This window comes from Microtus oregoni, unplaced genomic scaffold (genome assembly GCF_018167655.1).
Source record: "Microtus oregoni isolate MIOR12 unplaced genomic scaffold, Mior012 000019F_ref0000042, whole genome shotgun sequence".
Taxonomy (NCBI): Eukaryota; Metazoa; Chordata; class Mammalia; order Rodentia; family Cricetidae; genus Microtus; species Microtus oregoni.
The window spans coordinates 21,263,828-21,282,420 of NW_024543078.1; the positions used below are offsets into that span (position 1 = coordinate 21,263,828).

Sequence of the window (18,593 nt, forward strand, 5' to 3'; positions counted from 1 at the left end):
CAGTGGCTGTATTAGAGAAATGACTTACCCTCCCCCAGTAACCATTAATAGTCACTAGGTTCTCAGAGCAGGCATCTCCCTGTCCATGGTAGGAAGTTAGAGGGCCCGGTCTTGTGCATGTGTGTGTGTTCATGGTTGCAGCAGTAATACTATACCAGATAGTAGCATTTCATGACACTTTCCATCCTCTGGCTCTTCAGTTCTTTCCACCCTCTCTTTAGTGATGTTCTGTAGGCCTTGGGAGGGGAAGTGTGAATGTGAATCTCATTTAGTGCTGAGTGCACATCAGTCACTTAGTCCCAGCTCCTTAATTAGATAGAGGTTTTTTTCTTTCTTTTCTTTTTTTTTTTCACTAACCATCATCTTCCACAAAAAGGAGCTGCATTTACTAGGGCTGAGACTTACATGTGTCTGTGAGTATAAATATAATTATTGAGAAGCCAGTTTGACAATATGTTCACACAGGGAAACAAAGTTAGTGTTTTCTTGTTGGGGCCAGGCTTCTGACCAGGTTTACACTGTCAGGTGTGTACTCCCTCCCTTGGAGGCAGACCTCAAATGCAATCACAAAGCAGTTGATTATAGACCACTGTTGTCCCAGTGGATACATCTTACTTGATGAGTTAGTGGTGCGCATTATCTTGCTGAGTGAGACTATTAATGTATTTCCCCCAGCAGCCTGCATAACACCTTCTGGCACCATGGACACTGCCCAATGGGTAGAGAGTTTTCAGATCAGTTCTATCTTCATTTCTGGGTGTCCTGTAATAAAGAATCTTATGTGGTATCTTCAGCAACAGTGTCTTACCATCTAGTTCTGGGGGCGGGGGGCAATCAAGAACAATGACAGTAGCCTGTATTCCTTGGGTGGGGTTGGGGGGCTTAGACCTCTTTGGCCAGCAACTTATAGGAAGATGTTCTGCGCCTGATACTGAGTTCTGCAACTGACAAAGGTCTGATCTCCAAAATATATAAAGAATTCAAGAAACTAGACCGCAAAAGGCTAATCAACCCAATTATAAAATGGGGCACTGAGCTGAACAGAGAATTCTCAACAGAAGAACTTCAAATGGCCAAAAGACACTTAAGGTCAAGCTCAACTTCCCTAGCGATCAGGGAAATGCAAATCAAGACAACTTTAAGATAACATCTTACACCTGTCAGAATGACTAAAATAAAAAACACCAATGATAGCCTTTGCTGGAGAGGTTGTGGAGAAAGGGGTACACTCATCCATTGCTGGTGGGAATGCAAACTTGTGCAACCACTCTGGAAAGCAGTGTTTCGGTTTCTCAGGAAATTCGGGATCAACCTACCCCTGGACCCAGCAATAACCACTCTTGGGAATATACCCAAGAGAGGCCCTATCATGCAACAAAAGTATATGCTCAACTATGTTTATAGCAGCATTGTTTGTAATAGCCAGAACCTGGAAACAACCTAGATGTCTTCAATGGAAGAATGGATGAAGAAAGTATGGAATATATACATATTAGAGTATTACTCAGCAGTAAAAAACAAGGACTTCTTGAATTTTGCGTACAAATGGATGGAAATAGAAAACACTATCCTGAGTGAGGTAAGCCAGACCCAAAAAGAGGAACATGGGATGTACTCACTCATATTTGGTTTCTAGCCATAAATAAAGGACATTGAGCTTATAATTCATGTTCCTAGAGAAGCTAAATAAGGTGAATCCAAAGACAAACATATAGGCATCCTCCTGAATATTAACCTTCATCAGGCGATGAAAGGAGAGAGAGACAGAGACCCACATTGGAGCACCGGACAGAAATCTCAAGGTCCAAATCAGGAACAGAAGGAGAGGGAGCACGAGCAAGGAACTCAGGACCACGAGGGGTGCACCCACACACTGAGACAATGGGGATGTTCTATCGGGAATTCACCAAGGCCAGCTGGCCTGGGTCTGAAAAAGCATGGGATAAAACCGGACTTGCTGAACATAGTGGACAATGAGGACTACTGAGAACTCAAGAACAATGGCAATGGGTTTTTGATCCTACTGCACGTACTGGCTTTGGGGGAGCCTAGGCAGTTTGGATGCTCACCTTACTAAACCTGGATGGAGGTGGGCGGTCCTTGGACTTCCCACAGGTCAAGGAACCCTGATTGCTCTTCGAGCTGATGAGGGAGAGGGACTTGATGGGGGAGGGTGAGGCGGGGAGGAGGCAGAAATCCTTAATAAATAAATAAATTTAAAAAAAACAAAAAAAAACCTTTATGACATCTGGAAATTCCATGCTCTAAAGAAATCATTCATTTATTTATTTTTAGTTTATAAAGTAGTAGATTTTTATGTGTCTTTTAAAAAGTTTTAAAAACCTTCCCCTTGACTAATTTTTTAAGAGTATAGTAATTTTTTTTACTGATAATCTTTTTACCACTTACTGATAAGTCTTTTTATAGGCATTTTTCTGTATTTGCGTTCTCTATAGGTACAGAACTGATAGAGTGAATATATATTGAATGAATGCTATATGTATTTAATTATATAATAAAACTATATATTTACCTATAATATATAATATAATATGCAAATTATATATTGTACCTTAATTCTATATTATATATACTATATACTGTATAATATATGTGATGTTTATGTCTTATGCAATATATAATTCAAATGTATTATATATACATACATATGTGTGTGTGTGTGTGTGTGTATTAGAATGGCTTACAGGCTGTGATCCAGCTAGTTCAACATGGCTGTATCCCATGTTGAGTTTGAGAATCCGGTCATTGTTTTTAGTCTGTGGGAGTGGATGACTCTCAGCTGGTCTTCAGTATACTGTAGAATCCCAAAGGAATAGGTTCTAATGCCTGTGAAAGAATGAATTTGCCAGTAAGAGTGATGGCAAACAAGCAAAGAGCAACAGCTTTCTTCTTCCATGTCCTTTAGGCAGTAAGCAGAAGGCGTGGTTCAGATTGAAGGCGGATCTTCCCACCTCAAACTACAGATCATAATTGAGTCTTCCCATTTCAGATGATTTAATTAAGTAAAATCTCTCACAAGTGTACCCCAGCCATTTGGGTTTTAGTTAAGCCAGATGTTGTCGGGTTGACAGCCAAGAACAGTCACTACACTTTGTTTAGTATACGTCCATTTTGTTAAAAAGCAAAGGCCAGTGAGTCTTCACCTTAACTAATCTAGAAATAACACAATTCATAAGTCTCCTTGTTGCTGGCTGATTTTAATCAGTGGCTTTTTTTTTTTTAATTTAAGACCTTAGCAAAGCGATGTCTCAAGATGGTGCTTCTCAGTTCCAAGAAGTCATTCTCCAAGAACTAGAATTATCTGTGAAGAAAGAATTAGAAAAAATACTCACAACAGCAACCTCACATGAGTTTGAGGTAAGGACTTGAAAGTGTCTTTTGATTTGTGTGTCCACATACTCAGTTGATGCCAGTGTTGGTTTTCCAGCCTGAAATAAGCTTGGGATGTAACACCAGAAAGTTAGCCTTGTTAAACAGCCAAGGACCTTTAACATTTGCTGAACAGTAAAACTACTTTTCTTTTTTAAGCTGAGGAAATTCCTAAGTCACCAAAGCGTATGGACAGAATTATACTTTGTGTTTTAATATTATTGGGTAGAGAAGTGGCTACTGTGATCAGTAGGGTCTGTGAGGAGTTCCTCTGTCACCATGTACTCTTCATGCCCGTTTCCCAAAGCCAGCCTATCAGAACTGTGCTCCTGGGACAGCTATCATAGGAGTTCCCCAGGACTGAGAAGCTTTACTTTTCTTTACATTATCTTTTATCTTTCAATTTCAGTTTGTACTTCATTTTTTTTAATGTTTTGAGGTTAGTTATGTTTTATTCCTTTTTTGTTCTTTTGGTGTAATTTATTTGTACTCGAGGTAGAAAAAAAATAGTGGTATGTAATAAGAAACATGTTGAAATTCATAGGAACCAAGTACTGTCTACTTACGTGATAACTGACTGGCTGGGGGTAGAGAGAAGTTTAGCTTTTATGTTAAAGAATCCTTTAAATAGAATTCCTTTTAGTTTTCCTACTTCTGTTTCAAACAGGCCTTAAAAATTGGTCCTACTTTATATTCTAATAGTGTAAGAATTTCACTTAAAGGTATTTTTAAAGTATAGTCTGCATCTTGTTTACTATGTATTAAATGTTTGGCTGTTTATAACAATTGTTCCATTTTCACAGCACACTAAAAAAGATCTTGATGGATTTCGGAAGCTATATCATAGATTTTTGCAAGAAAAGGGACCTTCTGTAGACTGGGGTAAAATCCAGAGGCCTCCAGAAGATTCGGTAAGTTTTAGATAAAGTGTAAGAAAATTCAAGATAACGTGGGATGTTGTCGTAACTCTGTAGGAGAGTTGTGAGGACTTAAAAGAGCCATATTGGCAAATGCATCGCTTTCAGTCTGTGATGTGTGATCTTCATGCTGGGCTGTGAGGGTAGCCTTCCAACTATTTTTCTTTGTTTTAGACCAGTTAGTGCCTTGCAGAGGACTTTTCAAAGTCTGATCTCGCCACAGCACTTCCCATTTTAAATCCCTGTCATTAGTTTACAGTCTACTTTAGTATAGAACATACTGTAAGAATTCATGTTCTCCCTTCCAGACCATTAGATTTGTTTCTGCCTACAGCAGTGTGCAGGCACTTACCCAGATTTTAAAGCTCTCTCCATTCTTTCAACCCGCCTCTGTAACCCTGTCTGCCTTTGCCAGCCAGCCTAGCATTCCCTTCACTTCACTCCCTGCCTCTAGATTTCTGCATATACTATTTGCTAACCTGTCAAAATCCTCTGTGTTCTCGGAGGCACAGTACTGATTGATGCCTGCATCTGTCATTGGTCCCTAGCGGAAAGCCCTACTGAGGAGGGGTAAAGGGTAGTATTAGATACTTAAATATGAGCTCTACTACTTTGTTTTATGTAAAATGAGACTAACACCAGGTGCTTTGTCTACTTCACAGGCTGTTGTGAAGCTTTGTTAAGAGAATATAGATAAAGTAGAATCTACCTTGAAGCATTTTGTAGAGCTTGGTTTTTTATTTTTTAATTTTTTTACCATGTGTGGTATTGTTTACTTATGCATTTGTAATCTTAGTTTTTCTAACAGTTTTGAAATGAGATTCAGAGCAAACTTACTGAAGTCTAAGCCCAGTGCCTGTGTTTACCGAGTTTTGCTGGGACTTGGGTTCACTCCTGTAGATATAACCAGCTATGGCAATTAAAGCTAACAGAGTCAACCTTATATATTTTTTTTCTAATGAGCACATCATAAATAATTTCCTTCTTAGAAATAATACTCATTCCCACATGTGGAAGAGTTCTTAAAAATTTTAAGTTTATAGATTACATGTTTGTTAAAAAAGAGAAAACAAAACAAACAAAATCTCTATTAGCCATCTGGATTCTGTTCTTTCATTTTTAACACTGAAGTTAAAATTTCTCTTGCTGAATTGGCGGGGTAAATCATCAGGAGGAGGAACAGTGCTTGCCGTGCAAGTCTGAAGATCTGAATTAAGTTCCTGGAACCACAGTGGAAAGAAAGAATGACCCCTGAGAGTTGTCCTCTGACCTCTACACATGTGTAGTGGTTCATGTACACACATGCACACACATAAGTGCACACATACAGAAAGACAAACACAATAATAAAGTCAATTTAAAAAATTTCTCTATAATGTCAATTATAATTAGCTAGCAAGGTTTTTTGGGTGGTGGTGGTGGGGCATCCCTAATTTAGGTCTTTGTTTTACTTGGCGCACTAATTATTATGATTTATTTATTTATTTGCTGTTAGTTAGCAGAATTAATATTTTCTTTCCCAAAGAAAATGAGAGAATTCTTCTGGATAGGTATGATTTTTTTTTTAAAGAATTAAACATAGATTCATCCAGCTTTTAAAAGTATTTGACAACAGTGTCTCTAACATAATGATAGGTTAAGTCACTTTAAATACTTAGACTTTTTGCTTTAGAATTATTCCTAACTGAATAACCTAGGTTGACCACTCTGTGGCAGGCTCCAGCAGCAGACTTGGGAGCCCCGCTGCGGAGCCTGACGTCAGTCTTGGGCAGCCCATGTGCAGATCCTGGTCCTTGCAGTGGGACCCAGTGTCATGCTAGGGTTTAGAACACCTGTCCTTGGGTTAATGCTGAAGGATGAACCAGCTCTAGAAGCTCACTGGGGCTAGAAGCTCACCTTCGGACTGAAGGTCAGGCCTGAGGTTTACAAAGTGACAGGATTAGCTGGTGGTGTACAGCTTGTCCTGTAGTCTCATGTGTGCACAGTGAGCCAAGGATCACGTGTTCCTGAGCATAGGGTAAACTTAGGCAGCGTTCTGAGAACTCATCTTTACCTCTCCTCTCTGTGCCAAAAGTAGAGAGCATTTCCTTATGTTCATTTTGTTTTACAGGTCCCTACCTTTATCAAAAAGATTCCACAAAGTAATTTCAAAAGAAAAGAGAACCTCAGCTATCTAGTTGGGGACAGATTTAGTTCTAAAGTTGTGATTTTTTTAAACATTTAATTCTTTATATCCTAGATGAACTTAACCTTTTGAATAGGAAAGAAAGCACATGTATTTTTTTTTCCTGCATTTTAAGGTTCAAGAATCTGCTTTGCTAGTGGAGAAATCTGTTTTTTGAAAGATTGTGATATACAGTGCAAGTTCTTAAAGTGATGGTTGGAGGATGGAGAAGAAATCAGATCTATCCTGGGATTTTTAACACTCACTTCCCAACAGCATTCTGCTAACTCCTTTCAGGAGGCCATAATTGTTAATGAAAATGCACAGTTAATGTGAAAAAAAAAAGAACAAAGAGAAAAGAAAATTCATTCTGCATAAGAGATGCCTTTTGTGTTCTTTTGTCTTCGTGTCTATGAAAGTATAAGTTTTCACTTAAAAATATCCCAGGTCTTGATATGCACTTGTAATTGCATACGCTGTGATGTCGAGGATCTGGATGGCAGAAGCAAAAATTATCTGCACTTCTTTGTCTGGTTTAGTTTTGCTACCAATCTTTGCAAATAGTTAATGGACTAATATTCTTTTACCTGGTTCTTCACCCAGCCTTCCCTGCCTCCTGTCCCCCAATCATTCTTAGGCCTTAGAGATTATAAGAGACACAGTTTTCTTTTCAAAATATAATTCCTGGCCAAATAGAAATTACCATGGGAAAACCACCACTTAGAATGACATTGTTAATGTCAAGCTAGCTTCAGAGTTGTCTACATAAACACTGTCATCCAAAGGCTCTGGTAGTGTGTTGTGTGTGATTATATGTGTGATTGTGTATACGTGTGAGTGCAGATGTGCACAGTTGTATGGAGTTGAGAAGATAGCTCTCTCCTGCCACCTTGTGGGATCAGGAGCTTGAACCCAGGTGTTTGGACCTGTGTGCAAGTACCTCTGCCCACTGAGCCATCTTATAGGCTTGCATCTGTTTTTGTGCATAGTTTGGAGTCTCCCTGTAGTTTGTAAATAACATTTCATTGAAACAGAAACATACCTTTTGTCTGTAGCTCCTGTCTTGCTATAATTGCACAGTTGAATAGTTAAAATGGAGGGAGTATAGGTTACTGTAATACTTAAAATATTCAGTGGCCGAGAAATATCTAATAAAAGCTGATTGGTTACAGCAAGTTCCGACTATTAAGCTGTACAACCAGGGGTGAAGCATATGGAATTTGTATATAAAACATAACAAACCTTGTCCCTTTGAAGAGCCATCTGTAGAAGCATTGAAAGCAATCTTTATAGAATTTTAAATGTAATTTTAAACAATACCCATAGGTATTTTTAAAAAAAATCATAAAAGGGGATCTTTTGGATAGTGATTATTTATAGACCCAAAGTAACAGTATAATGCAATCTGTCAATTATTCTCAGTGTGGAACAAATAACCTACATTTTATTTAGTGGCACAATGATTTCTATAGGCTCTTTACCTGTAGGTTGTTTAAAACATGTCCTTCAAAAAAAAAAAAGAAAGAAAGAAATAACAAACCTTTGCCAGGCAGTGGTGGTGCACGCCTTTAATCCCAGCACTCGGGAGGCAGAGGCAGGCGGATCTCTGTGAGTTCGAGACCAGCCTGGTCTACAAGAGCTAGTTCCAGGACAGGCTCCAAAGCCACAGAGAAACCCTGTCTCGGAAAAATATAAATGTCCTTCCCACCATTAGTCTTCAGTTTCTTGAAAATAAGTTACAGTTTATTGTGGAGAATTATGACATACATACATTTTTTATAATACCTTGTTGACATATAATTCCAGTAAACACTAAAGAGGAAAGGTAAGTAATTGATAAGGAGGCAAGAGACTCATTCTGTGAGCTACCACTTTACCAGCAGCATTATGTAATAAGCTAACAGCCTGCCCTGCTTCCCATGTTACATTTCCTACAGAATTTAAATGAGGGTCTCAAGAAAGCAACTTAAAGAGTGGAATCAAATCTTCAGTAGTGATGGGCAAGATAAGAATGTGTTCAATTGACTTGGCCCAAAAATTTAAGTTTCGCTCTTTTGATTTATTTATTATAAAAGTTACGCATTCGCTTACTTATTGGTAAGATGAGCAGGAGACCTAGGCCAGTTGGCCTTGGTGAGTTCCCGATAGAACATCCCCATTGTCTCAGTGTGTGGGTGCACCCCTCGTGGTCCTGAGTTCCTTGCTCGTGCTCTGTCTATAGCAGACAATGAGGAATACTGAGAACTCAAGAACAATTGCAGTTGGGTTTTTTTTTTTTTTTTGGTTTTTTTTCGAGACAGGGTTTCTCTGTGGCTTTGGAGCCTGTCCTGGAACTAGCTCTTGTAGACCAGGCTGGTCTCGAACTCACAGAGATCCGCCTGCCTCTGCCTCCCAAGTGCTGGGATTAAAGGCGTGCGCCACCACCGCCCGGCTCGCAGTTGGTTTTTGATCCTACTGCACGTACTGGCTTTCGGGGAGCCTAGGCAGTTTGGATGCTCACCTTATGAGACCTGGATGAAGGTGGGCAGTCCTTGGGCTTCCCACAGGTCAGGGAACCCTGATTGCTCTTCGAGCAGATGAGGGAGGGGGACTTGATCGGGAGAGGGGGAGGGAAATGGGAAGCGGTTGCGGGGAGGAGGCAAAAATCCTTAATAAATAAATAAATTAAAAAAAAAGATGAGCAGGAGAGGAGAATGTCATCCATATACTAAAAGATCAGTACTTCAGGAAGTTTGATGAGCATCAGCATAAAGGACTTTATGTCCCAGTTGCAATTGTTCCTGTACTAGAGGTTGCTCTTGCTTTGATCTTTTCTCCCATGAAGGGACCATATTGATCAATCATTATTGAGTTATTCCTGCTGTGGGGGAAAATGAATAAACAAAAAATTAACAACAAAAAACCCACTAAATTCTAGAGCAGCTAAGACCTAGCTCTTGCTGAAGCAGGTTAGTTCTGTCTACCATTCTTTGGAACTCAGGTGTCGTGTCAGACACTGAGAGCTCTGAGTTCAGGTCAGGTGGCACAGGGGCGAGCCCTGAACATTCAGGACTGATTCAGGACTGGGTGATGGCTGGAAGCCAGGAAGCTGGAGGGGTTATGCAGTCCATTCCTCTCACTCTGCCAAGACCTGCCAAAGTACATCCAGCAGAAAAATAGTGTCTTTCCTCTGTCTTTTATTATTATTACTATTATTAATTTTCTACTCTTTTATTTATGGTTGCATCCCCTTGGATGAGAGGTCTAGAAATCCTATCTCCTTTTTCTATTTAAAGAAAAAGGTTTTGTTTTAACCTTCTCTGGGGGTTGTGCCCCAGATTGGTCACCAGTTGTGTGTGTGTGGGGGGGGGGGGTTGTCTCTGCAAATGTCAAGGCCAGCAGGGTACAATTTGTGTGAAGCCAGAAGGAAATCAGTTTAACACAACTTAGCTGGTGTTGGTTCAGATTTGTAGAGTCTGACACCATGCAGTTTATCATATATATATTTAGGTACAGTACAATTTGGAAAAATGTTCTGGTGTAACACAAGGAGGCATAATTACATTGAAATTATTCTCAAAGTACATGTCATTTCCATTAACTGGGTTCTAGAGGTAGGGTACATGTGTTATCTTAAGAACCTGTGGGGAGGATCTAGTGTGGTCTTGGTCATATAGGTGGTATGGAGATAATTTGGGTTCTTAGCCAACATAGATCCTAGTTGGGGGGAGGTTTGGGAAATTCCTGGCCATACAGATAATGGTCTTGCTTATGGGAGCTTAGGATGGCCTAGCCCTACAGATAGCATTAATCACCAGGTTATTAACCACCAGCCACCTTTGTGGAAAAACAGGTTATATATTTCTCCTTTTGAAAAGACAAGTCTACATGTTCAACAATCTTGGTTTCCTTAGTTAGTGCTTATTTGTAAGGGCAAGGACCTTTATGCTACTAACATCTTGTGTGTGTGTGTGTGTGTGTGTGTGTGTGTGTGTGTGTGTTTGGGGGGGCAGAGAGAAGAAAAGAGAGGAGAGACAGAGCACTTGATCACCTACTTGTGTAGGTGAGAGGACAACCTCCAGCATCAGCCTTCATCTTTACCTTCCACCTTGTTAAGATAGGCTCTCTAGTTTTTTCACTACTTGGGCTAGTTAGCTTCTGTTTGTCATCTCCAGAGGAGCATGTCCAGCTACCTAATTGTATATCTCATGTAGGAAGTTTTTAACAGACAATTGAAAACTAAAAATGGCTCTGCAGTTCTTCTGTCCTGTGTCTGCATCTCTAATAGATGATGAGGGAATTTCCACTGACACTGGGAGGATGTTTGTGTGAAGCAAAGTGAGCAACCCATACCTATCTCTTACCCTTTCAACCTGAAGTTTCTTGGGGGAAATCTTACTAATTCTTTTTTGGGAGTGTGGGCTTCCTTCAGTTTTGTACAGATGAATATCCACTTGCCCCATTTTATAGTCAAGATAAAAACAGAAGTTTACACTAAGCACCTCAACTTGGGAGATCTTTGTGGGAATCAAAAGTCCTAATAACACTTGAAGTTATATGTATTTTTTCATAGTAGACGGTCATATTTCATTATCAGAGGAAATCATGGTCTGTAGAAATCATGGTCTCTTGAAGACCTGGCGGCTCACTCCTTTAATCCCAGCTTTTAGAAGGCAGAGGCAGTAGATTATACAAGTTCAAGACTTCTCTAGCCTATATAGTGAGTTCCGGGTCAGCAAGGGTTACATAGTAAAATCTTGTCTCAAAAAAGAACAAATGGAACTGCTGTCTTAGGGTGTTATTCAAGCAATGATTATCAGGTGCTTCCTCCTTGACCATCACTACCTATATTCTTGAACTACGAAAACAAATGTCGATCTCTATCCGGCATTTTGCCCTCCTGTTTGTGAGAACTTGAGTGCAGAGCTGACACAACAAGAAATCCAGAGGGTGCTGTAGAAGCATGTAACTGGCACGAGTATCAGAAGACTTTCTGGTCTCCTTGGGTGATCTTGAGGCAGTCTTCTCTGGGAGTAAACGGCTAATCAAAAAGAATAAAAGCTGTGAAAGTAAGAATCCAAAAGCAGGGCATAAGATTACTCACACGGTGTTCTTCTTGTGGACATGTCGTAGCAGATGTGTCCATTGCTCTGTGTCTTGAGTCAGGAAAAAAACCAGAAACTGAGTTTCTTTGACCCTCCATTGTCATTCCTGTTCACTCAGAGTGGTGTCACAGACTGTTCCATTTAAGAAGACAGGAATGGTAGAACAGCAAATAAGTTTAAACATCAGGTGGCCTTGTATGCTTCACTTAGTTATATTAGATTTGGCAACTTGGTCAAGCATTGTAAGGTTTTTCAGCATCTTAGCTGTTTAGAGCTTTTTAAAATGTTAGATTTATTAAGGTACAACTTCTAAGTACTGTGTTTCTCCCTTTTTAGTGTACGTTTTATGGGTTTTGACAAATGAATAGTTATTTACCAACATAATAAATAACGTAGAATTTTTCTATCACCGTCAGATTTCCTTTCTGTCCTTTTTTTATTTTTTCTTGGAAAAAAAAATTCCGCCTCCTTCCATCCTCCCATTTCCCTCCCCTTCCTCCCACTCCACTCCCCCTCCCCCCACTCCTTTCCCCCCTCCCTCTCTAGACCGAAGAGCACTCAGGTAGAAAGTCCAAGGTCCTCCCCCCTCCATCTAGGTCTAGGAAGGTGAGCATCCAAACTGGCTAGGCTCCCACAAAGCCAGAACATGAAGTAGGATCAAACCTCAGTGCCATTGTTTTTGGCTTCTCATCAGTCCTCATTGTTCAGAGAGTCCAGTTTTATCCCATGCTTTTTCAGTCCCAGTCCAGCTGGCCTTGGTGAGCTCCCAATAGATCAGACCCTCTGTTTCAGTGGGTGGGTGCACCCCTCACGGTCCTGACTTCCTTGCTCATGTTCTCCCTCCGTCTGCTCCTCATTGGGACCTTGGGAGCTTATTCCGGTGCTCCAATATGGGTCTCTGTCTCTATCTTCATCCATCGCCCAATGAAGGTTCTATGGTGATATGCAAGATATTCATCAGTGTGGTTATAGGATAGGGCCATTTCAGGTTCCTTATCCTCAGCTGCCCAAGGCACTAACTGGGGACATCCCCCTGGGCATCTGGGAGCCCCTCTAGGTTCAGGTCTCTTGCCCACCCTAAGTTGGATTCCTTAATTAAGATATATGCTTCCCTGCTCCCATATCCATCCTTCCTTTATCCCAACCATCCCAATTCCCCAAGTTCCCCCCATCCTCCCCTTCTCACATTTCTCTCCCCATCTCTCCTTACCCCTATCCCACGTTACCCCACCCCCAAGTTCCCAATTTTTGCTTGGCAATCTTGTCTACTTCCCATATCCAGGAGGATAACTATATGTTTTTCTTTGGGTTCACCTTATTTAGCTTCTTTAGGATCACAAATTATAGACTCAATGTCGTTTATTTATGGCTAGAAACCAATTATGAGTGAGTACATCCCATATTCATCTTTTTGGGTCTGGGACACCTCACTCAGGATAGTGTTTTCTATTTCCATCCATTTGCATGCAAAATTCGAGAAGTCATTGTTTTTAACCGCTGAGTAGTACTCTAATGTGTATATATTCCACACTTTCTTCATCCATTCTTCCATTGAAGGACATCTAGGTTGTTTCCAGGTTCTGGCTATTACAAATAATGCTGCTATGAACATAGTTGAACAAATGCTTTTGTAATATGATAGGGCATCTCTTGGGTATATTCCCAAGAGTGGTATTGCTGGGTCCTGGGGCAGGTTGATCCTGAATTTCCTGAGAAACCTCCACACTGCTTTCCAAAGTGGTTGGACAAGTTTGCATTCCCACCAGCAATGGATGAGTGTGCCCCCTTTGTGTCCTTTTTAAATGAGATTTTCTATAGGCCTCTGGTTCTAATTTTATCTCTTCTTGAACAGAAGCTACATCGACTGTATCTTACACTTTTTCCTTTATCCAGGCTGTTCCTAGGGAATAGGTTGGCTTCCCCAGTCTCCAATCTCCCTTTTATATTACTTGGCTTTTCTTAATAGCTCAGTGGTTCTCAACTGTGGGTCATGACCCCATTGGGGTGGGTATTGTACTACCCTTTCACAGGGGTTGCCTAAAACTATACGAAAACACAGACATTTACATTATGATTCATAACAGTAGCAAAGTTAGTTATGAAATAGCAATGAAAATAATTTTATGCTTGGGAGTTACCACAACATGAAGAACTGACTGTAGTAAAGGGCCACAACATTAGAAGGGTTGAGAACCACTGTCTTAGCTGTTGGTCATGTACACATATTTGCCCCTTAGTTTTCCATAGAACTCTTTCTGTAGGCTCTTTCTGTTTCCTTTTGCTCCATCTCCGTATTTTTTCAGGCCTGCTTCCACTATGTGAATTATATAATTAAATTGACAGTGAACCTTCATGCTTTAGTTAGTTGTTATTTAATAATTCAGTTTAAAGGTAATGTACAGTGTAAGCTGAGCCATGTTTCAGGTGCCACTTTGTCAGAGAATTTATAGGATCATATAGTTACTCTAAAACCTTCTTCACTGGTAGGCTAACGGTTGGTGTGAGGTGGGAGAGGCAAGGTGACTTTAGTAAAGAGCTAGTAGATTCTGATTCAAGAAAGTGGTCCTTCCAGGTATTCTCTTTCCAGCTTCCTTAATGGCCTGACTTTGTCTTTTCTAATTCATACTCAAGAGGAATGTTCTTTGTAAACAGCCACCCTCCCTGGTAAGGATGTGAGCCAGAGGCCTCACATAGTTGACTAATTTTATGACCTTAGCTCTGTTTGACATCTATAAAAAGGTGATGAATAAATCCTGTTCGCCATATTTAAATGATTTTTATTTACCATCTGTATGTGTATGTTTTGTAGTTAAAAGTATTTGGAAGTCTTCTAATCCCTTAGAATTTCTATACAAATTTGAGAGTTAGTAAGGTATAGGGATTGGGTTTTCCTTCATGTTTACCTTTCTGCTTTCTAGGACCTTGCCATCTGTAAAGCGTTGCTTTTTATTTAATTTTGGTTTTGTCATTCTGGTTTTCTTCCAGTTCTTTTATCATCTCATCTGTAGTTTACTAGGTTTAAAATATATAGGAATTTTACATGTTTTCAGGATTTTGAAATTGTTCCCATTTTTAATAGGCTGGCAGTAAGTGTGAGAGTTTGGAAGGTGTCAACAGTAGGACTCAACGTAGTGTAAAACTGAATTGAGGAGCACTTTATAACAGGTTTTGTTTTTTGTTTGTTTATTTATTTGTTTTGTTTTTTTGATATATCCCTGGCTGACCTGGAACTCACTCTGTGGACCAGGCTGGCCTTGAACTCACAGAGATCCACCTGCCTCTGTCTCTGAAGTACAGGGATTAAATGTGTGTGCCACTATCACCTGGCTACAATGTGTTTTTAAATAATCAATTTTAGAACAGTTTGACTTACGGAAAAGTTTTAAAAACCCACTTTGTTTTTAACTAGGAAGATAATAGAGCTATGTAAGCTAATTTTTGTTGTCTGTATTCCCTTTTAAAGCCTCTGAGTCACAAAGAGCACAAGATGAAAAAGTACTGACAGAATTCTTTTTCAAGGTTGAGAACAAATCAAAAGAAGAAACATGGCTATGTCAGAGGGTCCTTGTGACTAGATTAAATGTGGAAGCAGGCCCTGAATGGGGTTATTATTACAAAAAGCCTTGTTTAAGACAGTTGTCTTCCTGGTACCAAGAGCCCTAAAGCTCTTGGAGAATTAGGACATGTTCTCTTGTATCAGGAGAGCATGAAATACCATTTCAAAGGTGTTTGTTTTGTTTTTTATTTTCAGCTAAGCCAAATGTTAGTCTCCAGTTTACTTATTTGCCCTGGTAGGGCTCAAACCAGGGCCTTACACAAGTTAGCCAAGGCTTCTATTTTCAGCTTATTCAGCTACCTCCAGTGTTTTTCATTTAAGAAGTTTAATTTGTATGCAAAGCTCTGTGTTCCATAGATAATGATTATGCTAGTGATTTGTGCTCTATGTCAAAGCATTGTACTGAGTCTTTTGTGTTTCTGATATCATTTAATGTAAAAACTAACCTAGAGAACTTCAGTGGCAGTCGGAAGACAGCCTAACACAGCCATCAGATCCTTGACTGTGCCACTTTCAGGAAGAACCAGAGTGAAGTCAAGTTACTTCATTAAGTATTTGACAGACCCATGTGGGAAAAGGACATTACACAATCTGGAGAAAGAGTTGCACCGAAGTGTCTTTACAATGGCAGTATGTATCCTGTGGCTTTCTAAATTACCTACATTCCTCCATTTTTTCTTTCCTCCTTCTTTCTTTCTTTCTCTCTTTCTTTCTTTCTTTCTTTCTTTCTCAGTTTTACACATGTGTAAAATGCATTCTGGTCATGTACTGTCACTCCTTTCAACATCCTACATACACCTGTCACATTCCCACAGTCATGGCTTTTGGGTTTGTGTTGCGACCCATTTAGTTTAACCAGGGCCATCTGTGTGGCTATTGGGGTGTGGTAGCTACCAGTGGGGATATAACTGAAGGCAGTGACTAAGCTTCCCAGAAACTTTTAATAGGAAACAGTTTAGCAGTGATGGTTAGGGCTCCCTTGTCCCTTCATCCACCCATGCTTGACTGTTAATGAGTTCATTCTTGTGCAGACTGAGTACAGTCATTCCCAGTTGTTTAAAGTTTGTGCTTAGCCAGGCGGTGGTGGCTAACGCCTTTAATCCCAGCACTCGGGAGGCAGAGACAGGCAAACTCTGTGAGTTCGAGGCCAGCCTGGTCTGCAAGAGCTAGTTCCAGGCCAGGCTCCAAAGATAATAAGAAACCCTGTCTCAGAAAAGCCACACACACACACAAAGTTTGTACTTAACTGGCTGGGTATTGTCCAGTAGGAGCATTTTGAAACCCTTCACTCTGTCTTCCAGTTCTTAGATTCTTTCCACCATCTCCTCTTCTAGTTATTCCCTGAACCTTGGAAGAAATGGTATAACATCTTGTTTAAGGCTGAACACTCAGCCATCACTGTTCTCGGGATCTTCTATAACAATAAGTTTGTTCATGCACCACAGTTGACTGAAAGAGATGTTTCTCTGACTGAAATTTAGAGGTAATTGTACATGTAGAAGATCCACATTATTTCAGTTTAGCCAAACAGTAGAGTTAAGTCATAGCCCACCCGTGCCCTCTGACCTCCCTAGCTATAGGTTTTAGCAGTGTTACTGCACCAGGTGTGGATCCCTGCTGTGGAGAGGCCTCAAGTATAACCAGAGTCTTTGTCACCCTTCAGCAGTCATGCTGCCCCTGCACAAATGAATACTTTGGCCTGGCAGGTTGATACCGCAGTTCAGAGTTAACAGATAAGATCTCCAGCACTCTGCCCAGCACCTTCGGCATGGAGAAAGCTAGCTGTCAAGGAGGAAGATCAGTTCTGGTTCATGCAGCCAAAATGGATGATGTCTTCATCAGTAGGGCCTTACCATCTAGTTCTGCTGGACAACCACGAAGGAATAGCAAGGGTTTTCATTATTTGAGGGTCTTCTGTGATCTTTCTGACCACTGTCCTAGTCAGTGTTCTGTTGCTGTGAAGGGACACCATGACCATGGCAACTCATAAAGAAAAGCATTTAATTGTGGCTTGCTTATAGTTTCCTGAGCATGACATGCAGAGAGACATGGTCCTGGAAAAGAAACTGAAAATTCTGCATCTGGATCCACAGGCAGTAGGGAGGGAGGGGTACTGGGCCTGGCTTGGGCTTTTGAAGCCTCAAAGCCACCTCCAGTGACACACTTCCTCTAATAAGGCCAAACCTACTCCAATAAAGCCATACCTAATCCCTCCCAAGTAGTGTCATTCTCTGATGCCTAAACATTCAAATATGTGAGCCTGTGGGGACCGTTCTTATTCACACCACCACACTTAGACCTTGCATGTTACATTTATTAATAAATTAATTTACATCAAGGTTTTAAAATTAAGCAAAGCTTAAATTTTTAAGTGAAAATACTTGAATTGGCTTACATATTTTGCTTAAAGGATTTCTTATTGTGAATGAAACTAAGATGGTTTTCTGAAGTTTATTGTTTAGTTTTAGGAATAAGAAGAGTTCTAATAAGTACAAATCAAGGTCAGAAACATTTTGGCACTAAGTAAAACAAAGTTTCTTGTGCTTTTTTGGTATACATTTATTGATTTTAATATCCTTGTTTGAAACATATTTAGGAAAATACAGATTATCTCTGTAGGCAATTTTAACTTTATCAATTGAAGTTCTTTGATTAACTTACTCAGCAGGAAAAGAAAAATAGACAACAGACAGGTGACTTCTTATGACCTCTAAATCTTGCATTTTTCTCTCCTGCTTCAGAAAAAAATACTTACCTTGCAAAAGAGGAAATTAAAGTTCAGAATAATTTGCTTAGGAAAGAGAGTCTAGTTGTAAACTAAATAGGTTTTCAGACTCCAAAGGTCTGATTCTTTGGCATCCTATAGTAATATTAAAGAAGCCCTTCCTTCGTCTCTGAGCACACTATGGGATGTACTCTCTGAGCTTATAAACAAGTATGGTAATAACTATAGTCACAAACAGAACCTTCACATTAATATAAGTGTTGCTCTCAGCTTTTTACATATGCTTCCTGTTATCCCTTTATATGATAGGCTTAGAAGTAGCGAGGGGTTGATAACCACCTAGATTTCCTGAGTTTGTAAGCCAGAAATTAGGCCCCGATCTGCCAGAGCCTCTATACTCTTAACCACTATCTATGTCGTAGGACAAACACCAGTTGCTGTGTTGGAGGGTAGCTTGAAGATGCTTTAACATATGGCTTTATCTTCATTTCTCCATCTTTGAGTAGAGTACACTCTTCTTCTCTTAAAGCTAAAAACCATTTTTTTTTAGGGCTTCCAGAAATGAATTTAACGAATATTTATTCAGTAGTTACTAAGCAGTACCTAAGCATTGAGGTCCACTCACAGAATTGCTTTCCAGTGGGCCAGGATGAGGCAGTCATGTATGTCAGTGTATATCTAAGAAACTACATTGTGCTCAGTATAATCACTGAAATGTTGTCATTAACCAGGCCGTCTACATACACAGACTGAACTG

At 40.0% G+C, this 18,593-nt stretch overlaps 1 protein-coding gene across 2 annotated transcripts in view; it reads left to right on the top strand.

Annotated features, from left to right (window-relative positions):
* Positions 1-18,593, top strand: part of Ugp2 (UDP-glucose pyrophosphorylase 2) — a 56,708-nt gene that overhangs the window by 19,159 nt on the left and 18,956 nt on the right. For both annotated transcript variants that reach the window (XM_041668780.1, XM_041668779.1), the window contains exons 2-3: positions 3,251-3,378; positions 4,194-4,301. In XM_041668780.1, coding sequence (XP_041524714.1) covers positions 3,265-3,378; positions 4,194-4,301 — 222 coding nt within the window. In that variant the 5' untranslated portion in view covers positions 3,251-3,264. The remainder of the gene's footprint in view (positions 1-3,250; positions 3,379-4,193; positions 4,302-18,593) is intronic.